We start from the raw sequence: 20,601 nt of genomic DNA on the forward strand, positions 1-20,601 counted from the left end.
TTAAATGTGCTTCAGTTTAGCCCTACCGTACTGGGTGGCACTTTTCCTTTTGTTCTGATTGCCCTCCGGCTATTTTATTTATTCTAATATCATCGCTTTGATAACAAGAAGGCTATCTCGCCACCGGAACAGAGCATCACCATAAGAGATTGAAATATATATATATATATATATATATATATATATATATATATATATATATATATATATATATAAAGAATATAAAGCATTCAGAATTCTATAGTTGAACGAATACGTTGTTAACGCCTTTCTTCTCAAAAAAGGCAAAGGTCAGGAGGCGTATATGTGATCAAAACCATCACCTTTGCCTAATGTGCTTGGGCTATTAGGGCAGGTGACATTCCCTGCTGGGAATCGGAGAAAAGTGCTGGGGGTTAAACACGTGACTAGAAAGATGGAAAACTCGCAAGGTTCCAATTACAGAGTGTGAGAGGCTGGTAGATAAAGGTAGACAAGTAAGGTAGAGGGATAGGTGACGAGAATTTTATTTCTATGAGTTGAATATTTGGTAAATAACAGCCGTAGGTGAAGGAGCTGCATAAACTCGCTCCTCGTCTAAAGTTTATAAACAACAGCTAGGGACCCGATTTCATTGCTGTATTATGCTGATCTAACAGTATGTAAACTAAGCCAGTGATACATTGATTTCGAGATTACTTTAGTAAGCAGTATTGCTTAAAGCACTTGTAACAGTCTTTCTGATTGGAGAAAGGGTGAAGGAGAACATTTGATTGGTCCATGGGAGTAAAGTCATGCCCTTAGGGGAAGCATTTAGATATAAGAATAAAGAGCATTAAACTAAAGAAATCATGACGTCAATGCGAACTGGCCTAGTAATCAAATTAAGGGTTCTGGATGGGAGTTCTCTGGTGTACCTAAGACAATAACGTTGTAGAGGAACTAGTGAAAAAAATAAAGAACATTTTAATTTCAATTTAATTCCCTTTCTTATACAAAGTAATGGAACTTTATGAGTTAGATGTTTGGTAAACAACAGCCGTAGGCAAAGGAGTTGCATAATCTCGCTGCTCGTCTAAAGTTTACAAACAACGGCTAGGAACCCGATTTCATTGTTGTATTATGCTGATGTAACAGTATGTAAACTAATCCAGTGATGCATTGATTTCGAGATTGCTTGAGTAAGCAGTATTGCTTAAGACGTTTGTAATAGTCTTTCTGATTGGAGAAAGGGTGAAGGAGAACATTTGATTGGTCCATGGGAGTAAAGTCATGCCCTTAGGGGAAGCATTTAGATATAAGAATAAAGAGCATTAAACTAAAGAAATCATGACGTCAATGCGAACTGGCCTAGTAATCAAATTAAGGGTTCTGGATGGGAGTTCTCTGGTGTACCTAAGACAATAACGTTGTAGAGGAACTAGTGAAAAAAATAAAGAACATTTTAATTTCAATTTAATTCCCTTTCTTATACAAAGTAATGGAACTTTATTGAGTAAGATCATCGGACCCAAAGGGTCTTCCTACAGAAAAATATTGGGTGACTAACCTCCATAAAGACAGTGATGTAAAGAAAGTTGAAAGTGAAGGAGGACCATAGAAGGGAACAGTAGATGGAGTAGTAAACAGTAACAACAACGGGGGTAAGCTGGGTAACACAAAGTAAACAATTGCCTAAAAAATAAGAGAACTCAATTCGAGGGAGGACTGTACATATAGTATAAATCGATCCATTGCCCCCCCCCCCCATCTCTTACAGGAGACCCACTAATTTGCCCAAATTGTCTAAAGAAGATATTTATTATTGTAGGTCAAGAATGGGGTAGTATAGGATGAGGTATTCATTGTCTTCTGTACTATGATTGCATTTAAGGCAGCCGAAATCTGGGGCCAGGACAGTTCTGTGTTAGTACTGTTTTAGAACGGAGTAATAGCCTGAATGCGATGACACTAATGTGACTCTTATTAGTTTTGGAAGGGATTTCTAGGTTGAGCTGATGTTTGAATGTGTCTGTTGAATTATGGAATTTGGGTGCCCGTCTTTGAGTGCTCTTTTTCTGATCTGAGGGTGTATGTGTTTTTTATAGATGTGTTGAGAGGCATGGGGGATAAGTTACTAAATGTGCTTGAGTACAATGTTAATGGGGCTATTTTCATTGTACTCAATAGGGTCTGATCTTAAAGTAAGGTATAGAAAGGATTGAGAAAATTTGCAAAGAACTCTGTGCCTATCATTGTGATATATAAGTACTATTCATACATAGGAAGAATGTTAGCCACGTGCGTCGATGTTCTAATGAAATCGTTTTAGATACAGCCATTTATTATTCTCTATGCTTTATTTTGTGTTGGTTCTAAGATTTTCTCTCTTTTTGACAGTTTAATACAATGCTGTGAAAACATAGCTAATTATGTTTTGTATGAGTTGTTTGTATACAGTAACTTGTGCCTCTTCTTGATGCTTAAAAACCTGTGCTTCGTACTGTTCTCTGTATGTTTGTCTTCACTGTCATGCCTTTGATGCACGGGCTGAAGGACACTACTGTGCCTAATATGTTTTTGTTTTTTGTTTTTTTCAAGTGGTAGAGATTAGACATTGAATCTAACTGTTTGGTGGCGTTTCTTTGATTCGTTTGAGTCGGGGACAAACAACTCTGTTAATGATTTCTGAGGGGAATTACATATTTGATTTTGTCTCGGCCATAGTTCTATATCATCTAAGTATATTTGTCTGTTCTATATTATATATATATATATATATATATATATATATATATATATATATATATATATATACACTTTTTTTTTCTCGGAAAGGAAATGATTAACAAAAATAGCTGTCAAAGGGATCTCACACGTATTTCAACATAACGACCAAAATGTCAATAAGAATAAAAACATAAAATACTTGTACGACTTCAAATGTTCCAGGAATGGGAACTTTTAGAACTCGAGAATCAAAACAAAACCAAAGGTTGTTCTCTTATGACAGAACAATAATAAAACTCTTCTAAAATTAAAGCTCATATATAACACAAATCATCTCGATGATCAAAACCAGACTATATATGTATTTATATAACAATACAATGTCATGTGCATATATACGCATAACTTAACAAGTCGTACAAAGGTTTTATATTTGTATGGCAGGTAAACGCACACACACACACACACACACACACACACACACACACACACACACACACACACACACACACACACACACACACACACACACACACACACACACACACACACACACACACACACACATACACATACACACACACACATACACACACACACACACACACACACACACACACACACACACACACACACACACACACACACACACGTCGGTCGGAATGGCAGCGAAGTCTGGACTCCGGTGATTTCTACAAGTTTCGAGGATCACGACAAAGAAGTACCTGTGTTGTATTAATAGGGAAGGGGAAAACTCGTGGTGTAGTGGGAAGGTGAAGAAAAAGAAGAAGGGGAGGGATTACTGAGGAAAATGGAAGGAAATGAGGAAGGGGAAGATAGGGCCCAGGAACAACTCAGACGCTATGTAAACAAGAGACGGCCTGACGGTGAAGTCGATGTGATTAGTAAAAATGTAAAAATTAGAAATATAGATAAGAGCAGTGCAATGGAAGGTAAAGAAAACTATTTCCATGGATTTAATGAGGAAGCAAATGACAACCTCCCCCGACTTGTAAATTTAGAGGAAGAACTAAAAGAAATGAATGAAAATTGGTAAGCTAAGTTTAACCAAATAAAGTCAATTACTCAAAGAGTTGATAAGCTGGAAGAACTAAAGAAGGAGAATGAAAACCTAACTAAAGAAATAGAATTAAAAAGACAGTTAAGAGAAGTAAAAGAATAGAATGAGGAATTGAAGAGGAGTAATAAAGAGAATAAAGAGTCCATAGCAAAAGAGGTAAGTGGTTGGAAAAAAGTACAATAGCACAATAAAATTGAATTTAGAGGTATAATGGAACAGCAGATGAAAGAACAAACTGAGACACAGTTATTAAAAGTGTTGAGGGAAAAGGAAAACATAGTAAGAGACCTAGCAGATAAAAAGAAATGTATAAATATATTAGGGATGGAAGAGAAGTATAATCTAAATAGGACTACAAGAATAAAGGAGGAAAAGGAAAAAGTAAATAAGATATTAGAAGTAATTCAAGAAGATGAACCAGAAATAAGGAAACAAACAGAAGAAATGTATAGGCTCGGGAAATACAATACAGATAAGACCAGACCAATTAAGATTAAATTCAGGTCATAAACGACAGGGAAACTAGCAGACAGTGAGCAATATAAAAAGGTATGGATAAAAATAGAAATTAATAAAGAGGAAAGAGAAGATGAGAAAACAAAAAGACTAAAAGCTGAATAGAAAAACGATACAAGAATATAGTCAGAAAAAGAGAAATTCTATTGGAGAGTAGTGAATATGAAAGTGAGGAAATGGTTCATAGCAGATGAAAACAAAAAGGAAATGGTAAACACAATAGAAATAGCAGAAAATTAAAAAGTGTCTTACAAAAATATGGATGGCTTAATAACAGGCTTGAACGAACCGAATAATTATCTGATGGAAAAAGAACCGGACTTAATGGGAATTATAGAGACAAAATTGAAAGGTCCACTACCACCGGTCTATAGTTAGTAGGGTCTTCCTTGTTTCACCCTTTATATATTGGTACTATATTTACTCTTTTCCAATCTTCTGTAACTTTTACTTCTTTCAATAAACTGTTTATTAGACTATGTATCTTTTCAGTTAGTTCATTCCTGCATTCTCTCAAAATCCAGTTTACCATTTCATCTGGTCCATGCGATTTTCTGACATCGAGATTACTCAAGTGATTCATTATTTCATTCCTTGATACTTCTATCTCTTTCACAGGGGGTATTTTCTCTTCCCAATCGATATCTCTAGGTTGTATGTTTTTCCTCGTAAACATCGATCTAAAATGCTTGTTCATAATTTCTGCCATTTCTATTTCCTCTTTGTATTCAACTCCTCCTTGTCGTAGTTTCTCTAATTGTTTGTTTTTCAGTTTGTTGTTTACAAATCTGTGAAATAGTTTTGGTTGATCATTATACTTTTCTATGACACCTTTTTCGTATTTTCTCTTTTCTTCTCTGCACACTTGTACATGTTCATTTTATAATTTAGTATATATTTTCCATTTTTCAGGTATTTTGTCTTTCATTTTATCCAAGCTTTATCCCTTTTGTCTTTTAACTCCCTACATCTTTTGTTTTACCAACACTTTACATATCCTTTTTCTTGTTTTTGTCTTGGAACATACTTTTCCACTCCTTTATATATTTTTTGTCAAAATATTCCATTTCTCTTCTACTGCTGTTTCCTCCTTGTGTATTCTTTCCTAGTCTGCTTTTTGAAACAATTCTCTTATTTTATCATTGTTTTCATACATCAGTCTTCCCTTTCTATATTGTTCGTTTTTTCATGTATTTTTCCTCATTTAGTTACAGTTCATCCAATATATGGTCACTTTTACCCATCGGTGTCTTATATTCAATCTTGTCCACTATTTCGGGTTCTGATGTGATTATTAGGTCCAGTCTTGATGGTTCTTCCTCATTTCCATACCTAGCATCCTCTTGTATCCATTACGTCATTGTATGTTCTATAATAATATCTATTAGTACATATCCCCATAGGTCATTTCCACCTTTCACTGTCAGCTATTCCCAGCAGATTTCTTTACAATTAAAGTCACCCATTATAGCTATTCTTCCGCCATCTTCCATTCCATTTAGTGTTATCCTTGTGTCTTCTAACATATTTTTGTGTTCTCTCTCTTCCCACGAAGCCGTCTTAGGAGGCACATAATTTACTACAAACTTCCAGCTCTTCCCATCCTTGTCCTCCACTTCCATCATAATCATCTCTACTATATTCTTTCGATATGTGACATTCCTAAAAAATTTATCCTTCTTAGTCAGAAACATAACTCCGCCTCCTTGTTTTACCTCTGTTTCTAATCCAATAATTATATGCACCATGTCCTACACTGTTGGGCGGTAGTGGACCTTTCAATTTGGTCTCTACAATTCCCATTATACCCTGTTCTTTTTCCTTCGGGTAATCATTCAGTTCGTTCAAGTCTGTTATTAAGCCATCTATATTTGTGTAAGACACTTTTAATTTTCTGCTACTTCCATTGTGTTTCCTGTTTCTCTTCTACATTTACTAGTCAGGGGAAGTTGTTTTTTCCTCCCTCATTAAACACATGGAAATAATTATCTTCACCTTCCATTGCGCTGCTTTTATCTATATGTCTAATTTTTTAATTTTTACTAATCTCTTCGACTTCACCACTGTCGTCTGCCCCTCTCTTGTTAACATGTCGTCTGACTTCCTGGGCCCATTCGTCCCCTCCCTCATTTCCTTCCATTTTCCTGAGTAATCCCTCCCCCCTTCTCCTTTTTCTTCACCTTCCTACTAGACCTCGAGCTTTCCCCTCCCCTATTAATACAACACAGGTACTCCCTTGTCGTTGAGATCCACAAAAATTGTAGATTTTTCCGGAGTCCAAACTTCGTTGGGGTGGAGTTATGTTCCTGACCAAGAAGGATATAAATGTGAGGAATGCTACATATGGAAAGAATACAGTGGAAATTATTATGATGGAAATAGAAGACAGGGACATGAAGAGCAGGAAGTTTGTGGTAAATTATGTGCCTCCTAAGACGCCTTCGTGGGAAGAAAACGCAAAAATATGTTAGAAGACACAAAAGTAACACTAAATAAGATAATGGAAGATGAAGGAAGAATAGTTATAATGGGCGACTTTAATTGTAAAGAAATCTGCCGGGAATAGATGACAGTGAAAGGGGGAAACAACCTATAGGGAAGTGTACTACTTGATATGATTATAGAACATACAATGACGCAATGGATGCAAGAGAATATTAGGTATAGAAATGAGGAAGAACCATCGAGATTGGACCTAATAATCACATCAGAACCTGAAATAGTGAACAAAATTGAATATAAGACACCACTAAATAAAAGTGACCACATATTAGTTGAAGTGGAACTAAATGAAGAATATACTGTATATCGACTGCTAACTGCAATTATCTTCAGTAGTATAAAGTGGGAGGAGGATGCTATCTTTATATAGCATCCTCTTGCAGAAAGGAACTAGGGAAGGAGTAAGTACCAGTACCCTCACTCGCTAGTGACCTGAGGATGAGATGAGGTCGGGTCAGGGGGAGGATACTTATTGACAATTTGTTTTATAATGAACAATCCTGAGATCATGTCTGGTGTCTATTGACTCTTAGAAATATTCATAGTGGGAAGATAATGTGGTAATGTGAATTTCACCATTTTCCTTCTGAACCCACAACCAGATTTATCTACGTCCATTCGGTGATTTAAATTGCTCATGTGTTGGAATACGGCTGAACTCTCTTGACCATACTTAATTGAATTTTTGTGCTCATTCAGCCTTGCTCATTCTTCCCGTTTGACCTGTGTACTATATGCTAGGTTACAATCTTTACATGAAAGGGAGTAAACCCCTGGGACACGATCTTCTTTCAACCACTGATGAACACTAACAACTTTTTTATTCATAGTATTCGAGTAATTATAAATTAAATCTACCTTATTTTTGGGAGGAATTTTTGGACAAATGGCTATTGGACTCTGAATAGAGAATAACAAGGGGATTGTGTAACACGTTTGGCTTTGTGGATTGGGATTGTAAAAGCTAGTTCTGGCTTGGCTGAGGGATTTATCCAGGAACCACTGAGGGCAAGCTAATTTTGTTAATTGGGACCTGATGGAAATTACTTATGTTCCAAGAACTAGGGGCTCCTGATCTTGAAAAAGACCCGAAGCTACGCTCCTTTTAATGTGATCTGGGTGATGACTAAAAAAAGTGAAGCTAACTTCCTGAATTGGTGTTCTTTCTAAAAACAGTAGAGGCAAGCCTGATCCCATTCCTCATGATTAATGTGTCTAAAAAAGGAATTTTACCACCTTTTTCCCATTCCACTATGAAACTGATATTAGTTGCTAAATGATTAAGTTTTACTATAAAAAAAATCAAAGGGATCCCAGCTTTAATCCCAAAGGGTGAAAATATCATCAACATATCTGAACCAAATCATACATGGGGATTTTATCGTTGAAAGAAGAACTCTCAAAATATTCCATTTTTATTCTGAGGGCCACTTATCCTTATTAATCATGGATGCTGCCAGCTTATTTTGTTATGATTTTTCTTTAATATTGTTCCCGTTGATAATGGAGTAGTTCATTTATTATTTGACATTCTCTTCATTATTCATATACTTCCATTGTCGCCAGATGATTTTATTCAGTTGAAGGGGGAAGATCTTCTTGTCAGCTCACCATTGGAAAGATCCCACGTAAATGAATAAAACCGCCTGGTGGATGCCAGAATCAAACAAGTAGCATCCCGCGCTTCAGAAGTAGTTAATCCTCTATTGACAATTGTGAATAGATTAGCATGTTAGATTTTATTTTCTTACCGCAGAAAATTTAATTTAGCCCAGAGTTCTTTTGTTAGGTTTCGAGTTAACCTCATGGATGACTTTGGAACTTTTTTTTCTTAAACAAGAGAATTTTATACCTAATTTAGCTGGCATTTTCCGATCATTTTAGCTGCCCACAGGCTATTTAATTCACCATCCAGGCACTATGCGCCAGACACCGTCCCTTCCATCTTCGACTTAATATTTCATACCCACAAACGTTTGCTTTCCATTCCTGTCGCAGCACATGAAGACACTGTGTTCTGCAGGCGCCTATGTAACTGACTTAGATAAACACGGCGAACCCTTAACATGACCCCAGCAGGAAGGGTCTTGGCTCTAACTTGGTCCCCTGTTTGTGAGAACTTGGCACTGCTAACAACTCACAATCAAGGTGCCACGTCAGAGTGCCGTGCCGCAACACAACAACAGCGTTGATCACCGAGGACCTCAGGTGATAAAGTCGGGGAATCAAACATACACAAACACGACCTGACTGCTGTTACTGTTAGCATCGCAAACGGTCTAGTTAAGGCAATATGATGATCTTGTCGTGTGATGAGTGGGCATACAATGGATGGATCAACACAGGAACGGAAATGAATAGGCGACCCCTTCCTTGCCGGAGATCCTCTTTTTATTCCTACTGTCGCCTAGCCATTTTATTCGCCTCCCTACAACCTGGGGTAGCACTAATGTCATTATTCAGGCTGCTATTCTTGGCAGCTTGGTGACACTCCTCCGACAGCAAAGATGATAGGGGTGAACGACAAACACAATGAATATCCTTTGCTTATTAACTATTTCTATGCCATCATTGTAGGTATAGAGATGAAGTTCTGGAGTTACGAAAATAGATAATTAATTTCAAGGTTGTTTAGATTCAGCCAGAAATAAATATGCAACAAACTATGTGTGGAACCTTGGAGCTACATGGGGTAACCCACGGCGCGCCAAGGTGAAAATAAGAGCACCTCTCCCATTGATTCTTGTAGTGTCACATATATATATAATCACAGTTTGTAAGTTCTGAAAATAAAATGACCAGGTGCCTAATGTATAGGCAAAATTTTATGATATGTATTTGTTTTTTATTTCCATATATACCATATATTTGGTGATGTATTGTTCTCCCCTCCCCCTTCAGAGATATAACGAGAAGGATAGAAAGTATTAAAAAGAAGATTATCAACGCCGAGTATGCTGTATTTTTCAACAGAAAACACACACACACACACACACACACACACACACACACACACACACACACACACACACACACACACACACACACACACACACACACACACACACATATATATATATAGATATATATATATATATATATATATATATATATATATATATACATGTATATATGTATAAGAAAAAATTGACGCAGCCCGAAGGGATTTCTCCCCGTCTTCTCCTTTTCTGCATGGGGGGACAGAAATAGGGGGTCGCCGAATTTATTAAGCGGCTTTGCTGTGGATGTTCTGTATCTTGCGACACTGCTTCTGGCCCAGGGCAGTGGACAGGATGCACGGATAACCCGTCATCCAGTAGGTGCCAAGATAAGAGGGAGGGAGGAGGGTGGAGGGGAGTGGAATATATAGGAAACGTAATGGGTGGGAGTGGTTTCTATGCCCTTTTCTTTTTGGCTACCCCCCGTGTCTTTATTATTCCTCTTTAATTCCTCATTCTCATCCTTGACTTTACTGTCTTTTTAATTTTTCTATTTCTTGAGTTAGGTTTTGATTTTTCTTCTTTAGTTCTTCCAGTTTATCTACTCTTTGTGTAGCTAGTGCGAGTTGACTAAACCTAACCTCCCACTGTTCGTTCATTTTTGTTAGTTTCTCCTCTAGACTTACTAGTTGGGGGAGGTTATCATCTCCTCCCTCATTAAATCCAGAAGTGCAATTATCTTCTGTTTCCACTGAGCTTTCTTATCTATATTCCTACTCTTAATACTTTTGCGCACCTGTTCGACTTCGGCTGTGCCGTCTGCACACCTTTTGTTAACATCCCTTCTGACTTCCAAGGCCCGTTCCTCACCTTCCTCGTTTTCTTCCATTTTCCTCAATAATTCCTCCCCTCTTCCTTTTTCTTTACATGCCCAATACACCACGAGCTTTCCTCTTCCCTACTAATACAACACATGTACTCCCTCGTCGCTGAAATCCACGAAAATTGCGTTTTTTTCCGGAGTTCCAATCTTCGCCCGTCAATCCGACGTGTGTGTGTGTGTGTGTGTGTGTGTGTGTGTGTGTGTGTTTGTGTGTATTTGTGTGTGTGTGTGTGTTTGTGTGTTAGGTTAACCTTATTCCTATTGATATTGATGTGTTGTCTGACAAATTTTGAAAGATAGCATAATGTTTAGAGGTTACACACTTGAAGAATTATTTAAGTGTATATTATATGTAATAGTAAAAGTATTTATTTGAAATAGAAAAAATAATTCCATGATTATTTCTCTTTCATAAAAATGTTAGAACAGCTGAAACTGAATTTGAAGATATTCATGTCAAATACAATATAGACACTCGTAATGTAATTGTGATTGCGGCATGTAATTATTATTTAGTTTGTCTTAAATTTTGTATACAGGTCACTTAGCTACATCAAGCCAAATGGACAGGTAAACTGACATGAGAAAAATAAAAAATGTATTGGCAACCCTTAAAGGGGGGAAAGGCTCTTTGGTATATGCATTTATGTATGAAAACATTTATCTGTATAACTATATCTCTTTTTTTTTTTTTTTTTTTGTCTTTTGTCTTTTGACCTTTCTTTCCTATTCCCTCTGTTGTTACTTCAGCAACATTTTTTCTATATTTCTCTTCCTCCTCTGCATTCCTTCTGCTTCTCTGTTAGCATATTACCCTGACTCCACACACCTTGACACCATTCACCCCCTCAACCTGGTCCTGTGCTTCCCTTTCCCACGTTCCCCCTCCTCCCTAGGTTGCCTATCCTCTTTCATTCCAATTAAAAGAAGGAATAGACTCTGTCAATCATTGTCTCTCCTTCCCCACACTCGTTCTTCCCCTTCTGTCATCATCTTTCACCTTTCTTCCTCTGTTTTCTCTTTCCCCCCTCCCCACACCCTCTTTTTATTACGCTCGCTCCTCCTTTCCGGTTTATTCTCGTTCTTTCTCTGTTCTTCTCTTAGGTCTTGCCAATGTTTCTGGATGTTTCTTTTTCTCTTGTTATTTTATCTACCTTTACCCTTTCATACTTTCTTTTTGCTAAGTCATCTCTTTTGTTCTCTCTTTCCTCTTTTCTTTGTCTTTTTACTACATTATTCTTATCCTCTCTTCATCTTCTTTGACACCCTCTCTACACATCTCTTTCTCTCCGTCTTCCTATCCCCTTCCATCCTTCCTCCTTGTCTCCCTCCCTACCTTTCCTTCTTCAAGTCTCCCTCCCTTCCTTCGGAGCTTCTCCCCCCTCTCTCCCCACTTTCCTCTCTCCTCTCCCCTCTCTCTCCACTTTCCTCTCTCCTCCTCCCTTCCTCCCTCACTTTCCTTCCCTCTTCTCCTTTTCTTACCGTCTCTCATTGTCTCTATCTCCTTCCCTTTTCCATTTCCTCATTTTCCTTCACTCACTTTCACTTATTTTGTCTCCACATTTCTTCCCTCTCCTTCGTTCTCGTTTAGTTTCACTCTCCCTTTCCCAGAGTCTACCTTGTCAAATTTTTATTTCAGATTTTCACTTTTAGTCTGGTTTCTAAACGGTCTTCACTTTTTTCCCATTTTTTTTTCTTTTGATCCTTTTCGCTTGATTATTGATATTTTGTCAATTATATCATTAGTTTCATTTATTTCTTTACAGATCTCTTTATCAATTTTTTATCTATCCATCCTTTTTCTTACTTTTTCCCCTTTACCTCTATTGTCCTTTTCTTCCTTTTTATTCAACTTTATTTTTGTATACTCATTATGACTGCCTTCACCTATTTTTTTTTATCATTATACATGAACAAACAATTTAACCTTCCTCATGACTAGTGCCCTTGCTGTCCACTTTATATATGAGAGCATCAAAAGGATAGAAAGAGTATGTAGAAAAATAAATAAATAAACGAGTACATAGAGCATATAGATAAATGAATTAGTTAACTAGATGAATACAGTAGTAACTCATTCCTCATTATTACACCCTCTTTCCTAGTTATTCTTTGCTCATTCATGTGTCTAAACCACTTTACCATGCTCTCATTTAATCTATCAGAAGGCTCTCTCCCAGCTCCCACTCTGACCAACCTCAATATTTTTCATACTTCTAAACCACCTCATCCCAAACATATTCACTTTATTTCTTTAAGATTCATTCTCTTCTTACCTTTCCTTATTCCCAAATAATTTTCACTCATCGCATTTTCTTTTTCATTTTACCTAAAGTTTCATTCGTTTTCTTTATCATATAACTAACCAACCTCCACATGCACTCTGTTACCACATATCACCCTTGATACTAAAAAGTTCCCGCTTTATCAAGCCGATCATTTTTCACGATCATGCTGAACTGACAACAGTCACCTTTCCTTGTACTTTTCATAACTTTAATTCTACCCACATTTACATGTAACTTCTCATACATGCCCTGCTAGATTTAGTCACCAATTGTTTTAATCATTCCTCAGAATCAGCAACATGTGCAAATAACTATCTATTCTCTTCCCATACCCTGCTATTCTCACCCACTAATTCCAAGCCTCAACCTGGTACTCTCGAATTTATGTCCCTTATTACTACAATCATGTACACATTGGACAACCGTGTCAACATCACGCAATCCTGATACCACATCATGTTCACCTGAAACCGTTTATTCTCACCGTGCTTCTCACACATGCCCTGCTGCTCATTAAAGGAAAAATCCTTGGAATAGTCTTCCCCTTATTCCATAGATTTACAAATTCTATTGAATGCTTCTCTACGAAACCTGTCGTTTATTTTTTCCGAGTCCCATCTAACATATATCCTTATATACATACATATATATACATACATATATATACATATATATACATACATATTATATATATATATATATATATATATTATATATATATAAGGATATAGACATTGAAAGAATAACTAAGAAGATAATAGACACGTGGAAGCTGAAAAAGGAAGATGACCAAACACCAAAAAATATCATTAATATATTCCATAAATCATTCTTCTCCACGGCTTACAAGGAAGATGAGAGAATTATGAAGCAAATAATCAGAAGGAACATCAAGCCGACTTCCGCAGACACCAAAATTATTTGTAACATATATTACGAAAATAAGAAGACATCAAGCCTACTCATCAAGAACAACAACAAGCCCATCAACGCAAATCTTCAGAGATCTTATGCTATATATAGGTATACATGTAACCTTGGGGACTGCGCAACCCAACCTTCATCCTGTATTGTTATGACCACCATGAAGCTGTCGCGTAGACTGTCATACCATCTGACAGCAGGTGCTCCTAAGAGTCACTCCAAAGATACTCATCTCAGCATCTTACGAAGGGAAACCCTGGTCAACAACACAGAAATTTTAACCACACACCAAGACCCGAGAAGACTACCTATCCTGGAGGCTCTTTCCCCAAATCTCAATACACAAACCCATGACCTGCAAGCGTTACCCAGCGTTAGGAGGTCCGCCCATTACGGTGCTGGGGCGCAAACTGATGACGTCACGCACCACTCAGCCAATGGGAGACCAGACCGTACGTAACCCGCAGCAATCCAGCCAATCACCATCCACCTTCTGTATATGAAAGTTGCTGATATTCATAGAAATTTCACTACTTCAATTGCCACTGAAGAAGCACCAGGAGGTGCGAAAACGCTTTATGGCTTTCGACTATGCCTATTTCTATATCATGGCATACGGCGAATTACTCAGACTCCTGCCTATGGAAGGCAAAGTCTCCTTACGAAAGAGAGAGAAGATTGACAAAAAGCTTTGTCATAACAAGTTTGCCATTTCATTCAATGATATATATATATATATATATATATATATACATATATATACATATATATATATATATATATATATATATATATATATATATATATATATATATATATATATAGTTTTAGTATCGCGTGGCTTTTTAAAGGCCGTAAGTATACAAGCATCAGCGTAAGGAGAGACGGAGATGGAGAAGAAGATATGGAGACGGAGACGGAGAAGGATTGAGAGAGGGAGAGGGAGACAAAGAAGATAGATAGATAGAGAGAGAGAGAGAGAGAGAGAGAGAGAGAGAGAGAGAGAGAGAGAGAGAGAGAGAGAGAGAGAACAAGAGAACATATTCTATGTGAAAGGAAGAGGTTGCCTCTCTTCTTTACCTTATGACTCCTACTAGTTGGCCATTTTATCCCTTTTGTTCTTCTGTAACGCAGAGCTGTACTTCCCTTACTTCCTCCATTGCAAGCACACTTCGCAGTTGGTTGTTACCCATACTTGGACAAAATGGACCTCCGACCTCCTTTGCTCGCGCCATTTTTTTTTTTTTTTTTTTTACTTTCTCTTGTCCCTGTTCTTTTACCCATTTTTTCCGTCCTACTCTTCTCTTTCACCAACGCATAGCCTCATGCTCTCTTCTTCTCGTTTTGCCCTAGATCTCGAGGCCACATTAGCGCTGCCCATCTGTTCTTTCGTTCAGCTGAGCCTCATGTAGTTTTGGTTAGTTTCTTCATCATTCTTGTCCTTCTTCCACGCCTTTGGGTTCTCCCCTTCCCATTTTGTCCCCCTATTCGGCCTCTTGTTGTCCCTCGCTTACTCTCAGCCACCCACTCCCCTCTTCTTTGTCCCATTGGTTTGTCTCAACCCCAGATACAATGGTGGACTGAAGTTGTGTCTTCTTTATGGAAAATATAAACTTTAAATACTTTTGCACAAGTAAAATGTAAACTTTCTTCTAGATCTAGAATATGGTACTGACACTCACTGGCAATTACAAAGATTATCTAGCTAAGCAGGTCAACTTTTGACCTAAGCTGAATAAAATTGTATGGCGATATTAAAAAATCTAAGAGAGCCACCACCGTATTTAAGGGGTAAAAAATTTGTTTATTATGAAGCATATAATTCATAGAAATAATTTATTATACTCACCAGGACAGAGTTTGTATATACATACTTGAATTCAGAAGGGGCGAGGTGACTTTTGTCCTCTACTGTACACTTTACCGTCGCCTTCCTTTACAACAAACTCCTCTTTTCTTCATCCCCTCTCTGTTCTATACTCTCTTTTGTGTTCACCCCTCTCCTAGCTTCAAACAGCTCTCGGTCAGAGGCTCTCTTTTCTCTCTGCTCGCTCTTTCTTCCATGAGAGTCTGTTAATCCATTAAGTCTTTCGCTGCCGAGGTGGGGAAGGGAGAAGAGGGTGGGAGTGGGTAGGGAGAGGGCAGTGGGGAGGAAAGGAAAGGGTGGAGGGAGGCCACCCTGCTGAATAAAATGGTTGTTGGCAAACAACAAAAGTGAAACAGGGTACGGAAGTGGAGAGTCCAGGCGACTTTGACCCAAATGCCATTGAGCAAATGCTACAAGACTGAAGAAAATTGCTTGTAGACAGACGAACTGAAAGGGTAAGGGACACTCCGTCCTGAATGGGATTATTTTGTCTGGCGCCAGAGGTTAATAACTATTATTACTAATACAAGGTCCTGAGAGCGAGCCTCCGAGACTGCTAGGTTTGATTATTTGAAAGATATCACTACAACTAGCAATTTATTCCACATATATACACTACATATATATGGTGTATGGGTGCGGAAACACACAAACACACAAAGACACACAGACACACAGACACACAGACACACACGCACACAGACTCTCACGCACACAGACTCACACGCACACACACACACACACACACTCACACTCACACACACACACACACACACACACACACACACACACACACACACACACACACACACACACACACACACACACACACAAATACTTCCTGTTACATTTCCTCTAGTATTCCATTGTTCTGCCGTATATCTCTTCATAATCCTAAACTTTCTTTATTTCTACATTTTTCCATTGCTCCATTGCCCATCTCTTTCACATATTTCCTTGTGTTTCGTTCTGTCCTGTGTTCCTCCCCATCGTTGTATTTTCTTTTTTTCATTCTGGCATTTATCTACTAATTTCTCTTTGTATTTTCTCGTGTTCCGTCGTCGCATCACTTATCTCTCCTTTCATCCACTTTCTCTTGTAGTATGTTACTCCTTTATGCTTTTTCTCTCTAATACTCCATTGTTTCTTCATTTATCTCTCTCCAGTCTTACTTTTTTCTCTCCTTCTCTATCTCTTCGCCATTTGTTCCAGCTTTTACCCGTATCCGTTCTTCTTTTACCAATAGTTCCGGTCTTTGCATCTACCCTCCTGCATTCCCGTTCCCCTCGTATTCCATGGTTCCATCTTCGATCTATCCCCCCCACCTGGAAAATTCCCGGGAAACAAAAGAATGTGTGTTCCAGTGTGTTCCAGGCATGGTCTAGCTGTCTCTTTTTTCATTTGGTCCGTGTTCCTTTTATTGATTGTTTTCGGTCTCTGCTTAAATAAAATCGCCTGGTTGCAGTTACTAAAAAACCTACGCTGGATACCATCAATTCCGGTGTCAATGTTTTTGATTCTGTAGAATTTTTCCTTCTGTTCAGGTGCCACTTTTCAGATGTATAAAAATTGTATTTTTCCAATGTAGAAATTGATAAAACGAGGTTTTTAATCCATTATGAAATTATCAATTTTTTTCAAGCTCAAGAACAGCCTTCCGATTGTCCTATATATGTATACTTTTTGTAAACTATGGTCTATATATTCTACTAATCCACTGGAATATTCATCGCGGAAACCTATAATAAACCATTAAACTGGGGTAGGAGGAAGGAGCAAACTCTAGCTGTAAAGCGTTATCATCAATTAAAAGAACACATCAGTGGGCAGGTTGCATCATTCACGTACAGTCGCCAGACCCCACTGTCTATCCAAGCAAACCCCGATGCAGCCACCCTTCCCACTCCAACCAACTCTCGGCAGGTTCGATGAAATTGTCCTAACTAAGAGTTCTGTCGGCGCTCCCCTCGTCTCCTTCATCAAGGGTTGTCTATGGTGGACCTGACAGGTGGAAATCTTTAACCTAGAGAGACTGGTTGTGTTGAGAATCCATTCACAGTACCACTTGGAGGTACTAAGAGACTGATCTTCGGCGGATATATTTAGGGTTGAAAAAAATTATGCTGGGACTGAACTATGAAACATAGGAGAGAGATTATGCAAGTCTGGATTGATCATATACACACCAATGAGAAGAGAGATTTTCGTCAGTTATAGTAATTAGATTGGAGGTATATATACATATATAAACATATATATATATATATATATATATATATATATATATATATATATATATACATATCTATATATTTAAATATATGGATATGTATATTATATATGTATATTATATATGTATATAGTATATATATACGTATACATATGCATATATATATGTGCATATATATGTATATGTATATATGTGCATATATATGTATATGTATATAAATGTGCATATGTATATATATATGTATATGTGCATATACTGTATATGTATATATATGTATATATTTTATATATAATTATATTATATATATATGTATATATAAATGTATACTGTACACACACATATAAGTACATAAATATATATATATATATATATATATATATGTATACATATACATTGATACATATATAATACATATATATATATATATATATATATATATATATATATATATTAGTATATGTATATATTAATATATATAAAGGTATATTTCGGGCACAGATTCTCACTAACACACACTGTATGAAACACGACAGCATTTTGGCACTGATTAATCTTCTTACCGAGATTTTCAATTTTTTTCACAGTAGATCTCATATCTAGGGGGGGGGGGATACAAGCCTTCCGTAGTCTTCTATATTTACTTTGACGTTTCGACTTCAGGGAGTCATCCTCAGAATAGTTTACAAGAATTAATTCACAGTTTTACAAAGCTACATAATACACAATTGACAATATTGTACAGACAACGTGGATATTGTCAATTGTGTATACATACATATATACATATATACACACACATATAAATATATATATACATACACACAATCATATATATATGTATATACATTATATTTATATATATATATATATACATATATATATATTATAGATATGCTTATATATGTATGTATATATATATAAATATATATTTATATATGTGAGTATATGTATATGTATGCATATATATTATATATATATATATATATATGTGTGTGTGTGTGTGTGTGTGTGTGTGTGTGTGTGTGTGTGTATGTCTGTGTTTATATGCATACATATATATATATATATACATATACTTATACATATATATATATATATATGCTGGTACATTGTGACAAGTTGAAGAAGGTGGAAAAAGAAGTCACGGGTCTAGTTCCGAGTTCCTGAGTTTATTCCTGACCGGTTTCGCTCTATGCATAGTGCGAAACCAGTCAGGAATGAACTCAGGAACTCGGAACTAGACCCGTGACTTCTTTTTCTCCTGACCGGTTTCGCTCTATGCATAGAGCGAAACCAGTCAGGAATAAACTCAAACTCGGAACTAGACTCGTGACTTCTTTTTCCACTTTCATATATATATATATATATATATATATATATATATATATATATATATATATTTATATATACATATATATTTATATATGATATCGGAAAAATTTCGAAACACTGGACTCAGAGTAACAGAATGTGACATGTGTTATGAGGTTTTTGTCAATTCTTTTTATTGGGTTAACGATTTACACTAATTTGTAATTACCTTTTGTCATTCGGAATGGGTTTTGATTTGGTTTAACTTTGTACACTCCGGTGGGACCTGTCCCAGAGAACATCGGTACACTATTTAAATGATTCCTTTTGCTGACATTGTATAACCCTGAAGACCAACCCCGGACAGGGTTCGAAACGTCGGTAGTAAATTCTTTTACTCTGAGTCCAGTGTTTGGAATTTTCCCGATAACATGGTTCCTGGACTCCAGCTCTTTACGAACGTATATTTATATTCATATCTATATACATGTATATATAAGTGTGTGTGTGTGTATATTATATATATATATATATATATAATATATATATGTGTGTATATATATATATATATGTATATATATATACATATGTATATGTGTGTATGTGTGTGTGTATACGTATATATTATATATATACATATATATATATATACATATATATATATTATATTTATAAATATATATTCATATATATATACATATATAACTACAAAGTAATGTCGTAACACATTCATAAAATTCAACAAGAACACACTGTGTTGGATAAGAAGAAATGAAATAAATGATATCCATATATTGCGATCACGGACTGTGATGCTCTTCAGTGGAATACAGAGTAGTGGAGCAAAAGGCATGTCTTATGTACAGTAAAAGAAGGAACATGGATAGGACTCAGGTAGTGTCTAATGCTTTGCGGGGCAGGTCACCCGCCTTCACCAAAGATGGTAATAATTTGTTGACTGCCCAGGTAGTAATGCAGTCAGGTGACCATTGTCCATATGGTATATTGAAATTAGGAATTTTATTTATCAAGGATGATTCTATTATTTTCCTTTTAAAACAGCACTTTGAATTGAAGATAATTTTTGCTTCGTTCCAATATATACGATGGTCTTCCTTGTCTACGTGTTGGAAGACAGCGGAATTTTGTTGTGCATATTTGACTGAATTTTTGTGTTGTTTCAGTCAAATATGCACAACAAAATTCCGCTGTCTTCCAACACGTAGACAAGGAAGGCCATCGTATAGATTGGAACGAAGCAAAAATTATCTTCAATTCAAAGTGAAGTTTTAAAAGGAAAATAATAAAATCATCCTTGATAATCATTTTCCTAATTTCAATATAATTTGGACAATGGTCACCTGACTGCATT

At 36.6% G+C, this 20,601-nt stretch overlaps 1 protein-coding gene across 1 annotated transcript in view; it reads right to left on the reverse strand.

Moving 5' to 3' along the window:
* Positions 1–15,305: 15,305 nt before the first annotated feature.
* LOC143025816 (uncharacterized) overlaps positions 15,306–20,601 on the reverse strand; it is a 15,368-nt gene continuing 10,072 nt past the window's right edge. Inside the window, exon 2 of the mRNA XM_076185828.1 lies at positions 15,306–15,416. Within this exon, the coding sequence (XP_076041943.1) occupies positions 15,306–15,416 (111 nt within the window). The remainder of the gene's footprint in view (positions 15,417–20,601) is intronic.

Source organism: Oratosquilla oratoria, chromosome 5, assembly GCF_046742065.1.
Source record: "Oratosquilla oratoria isolate Oo_2021 chromosome 5, ASM4674206v1, whole genome shotgun sequence".
NCBI lineage: Eukaryota > Metazoa > Arthropoda > Malacostraca > Stomatopoda > Squillidae > Oratosquilla > Oratosquilla oratoria.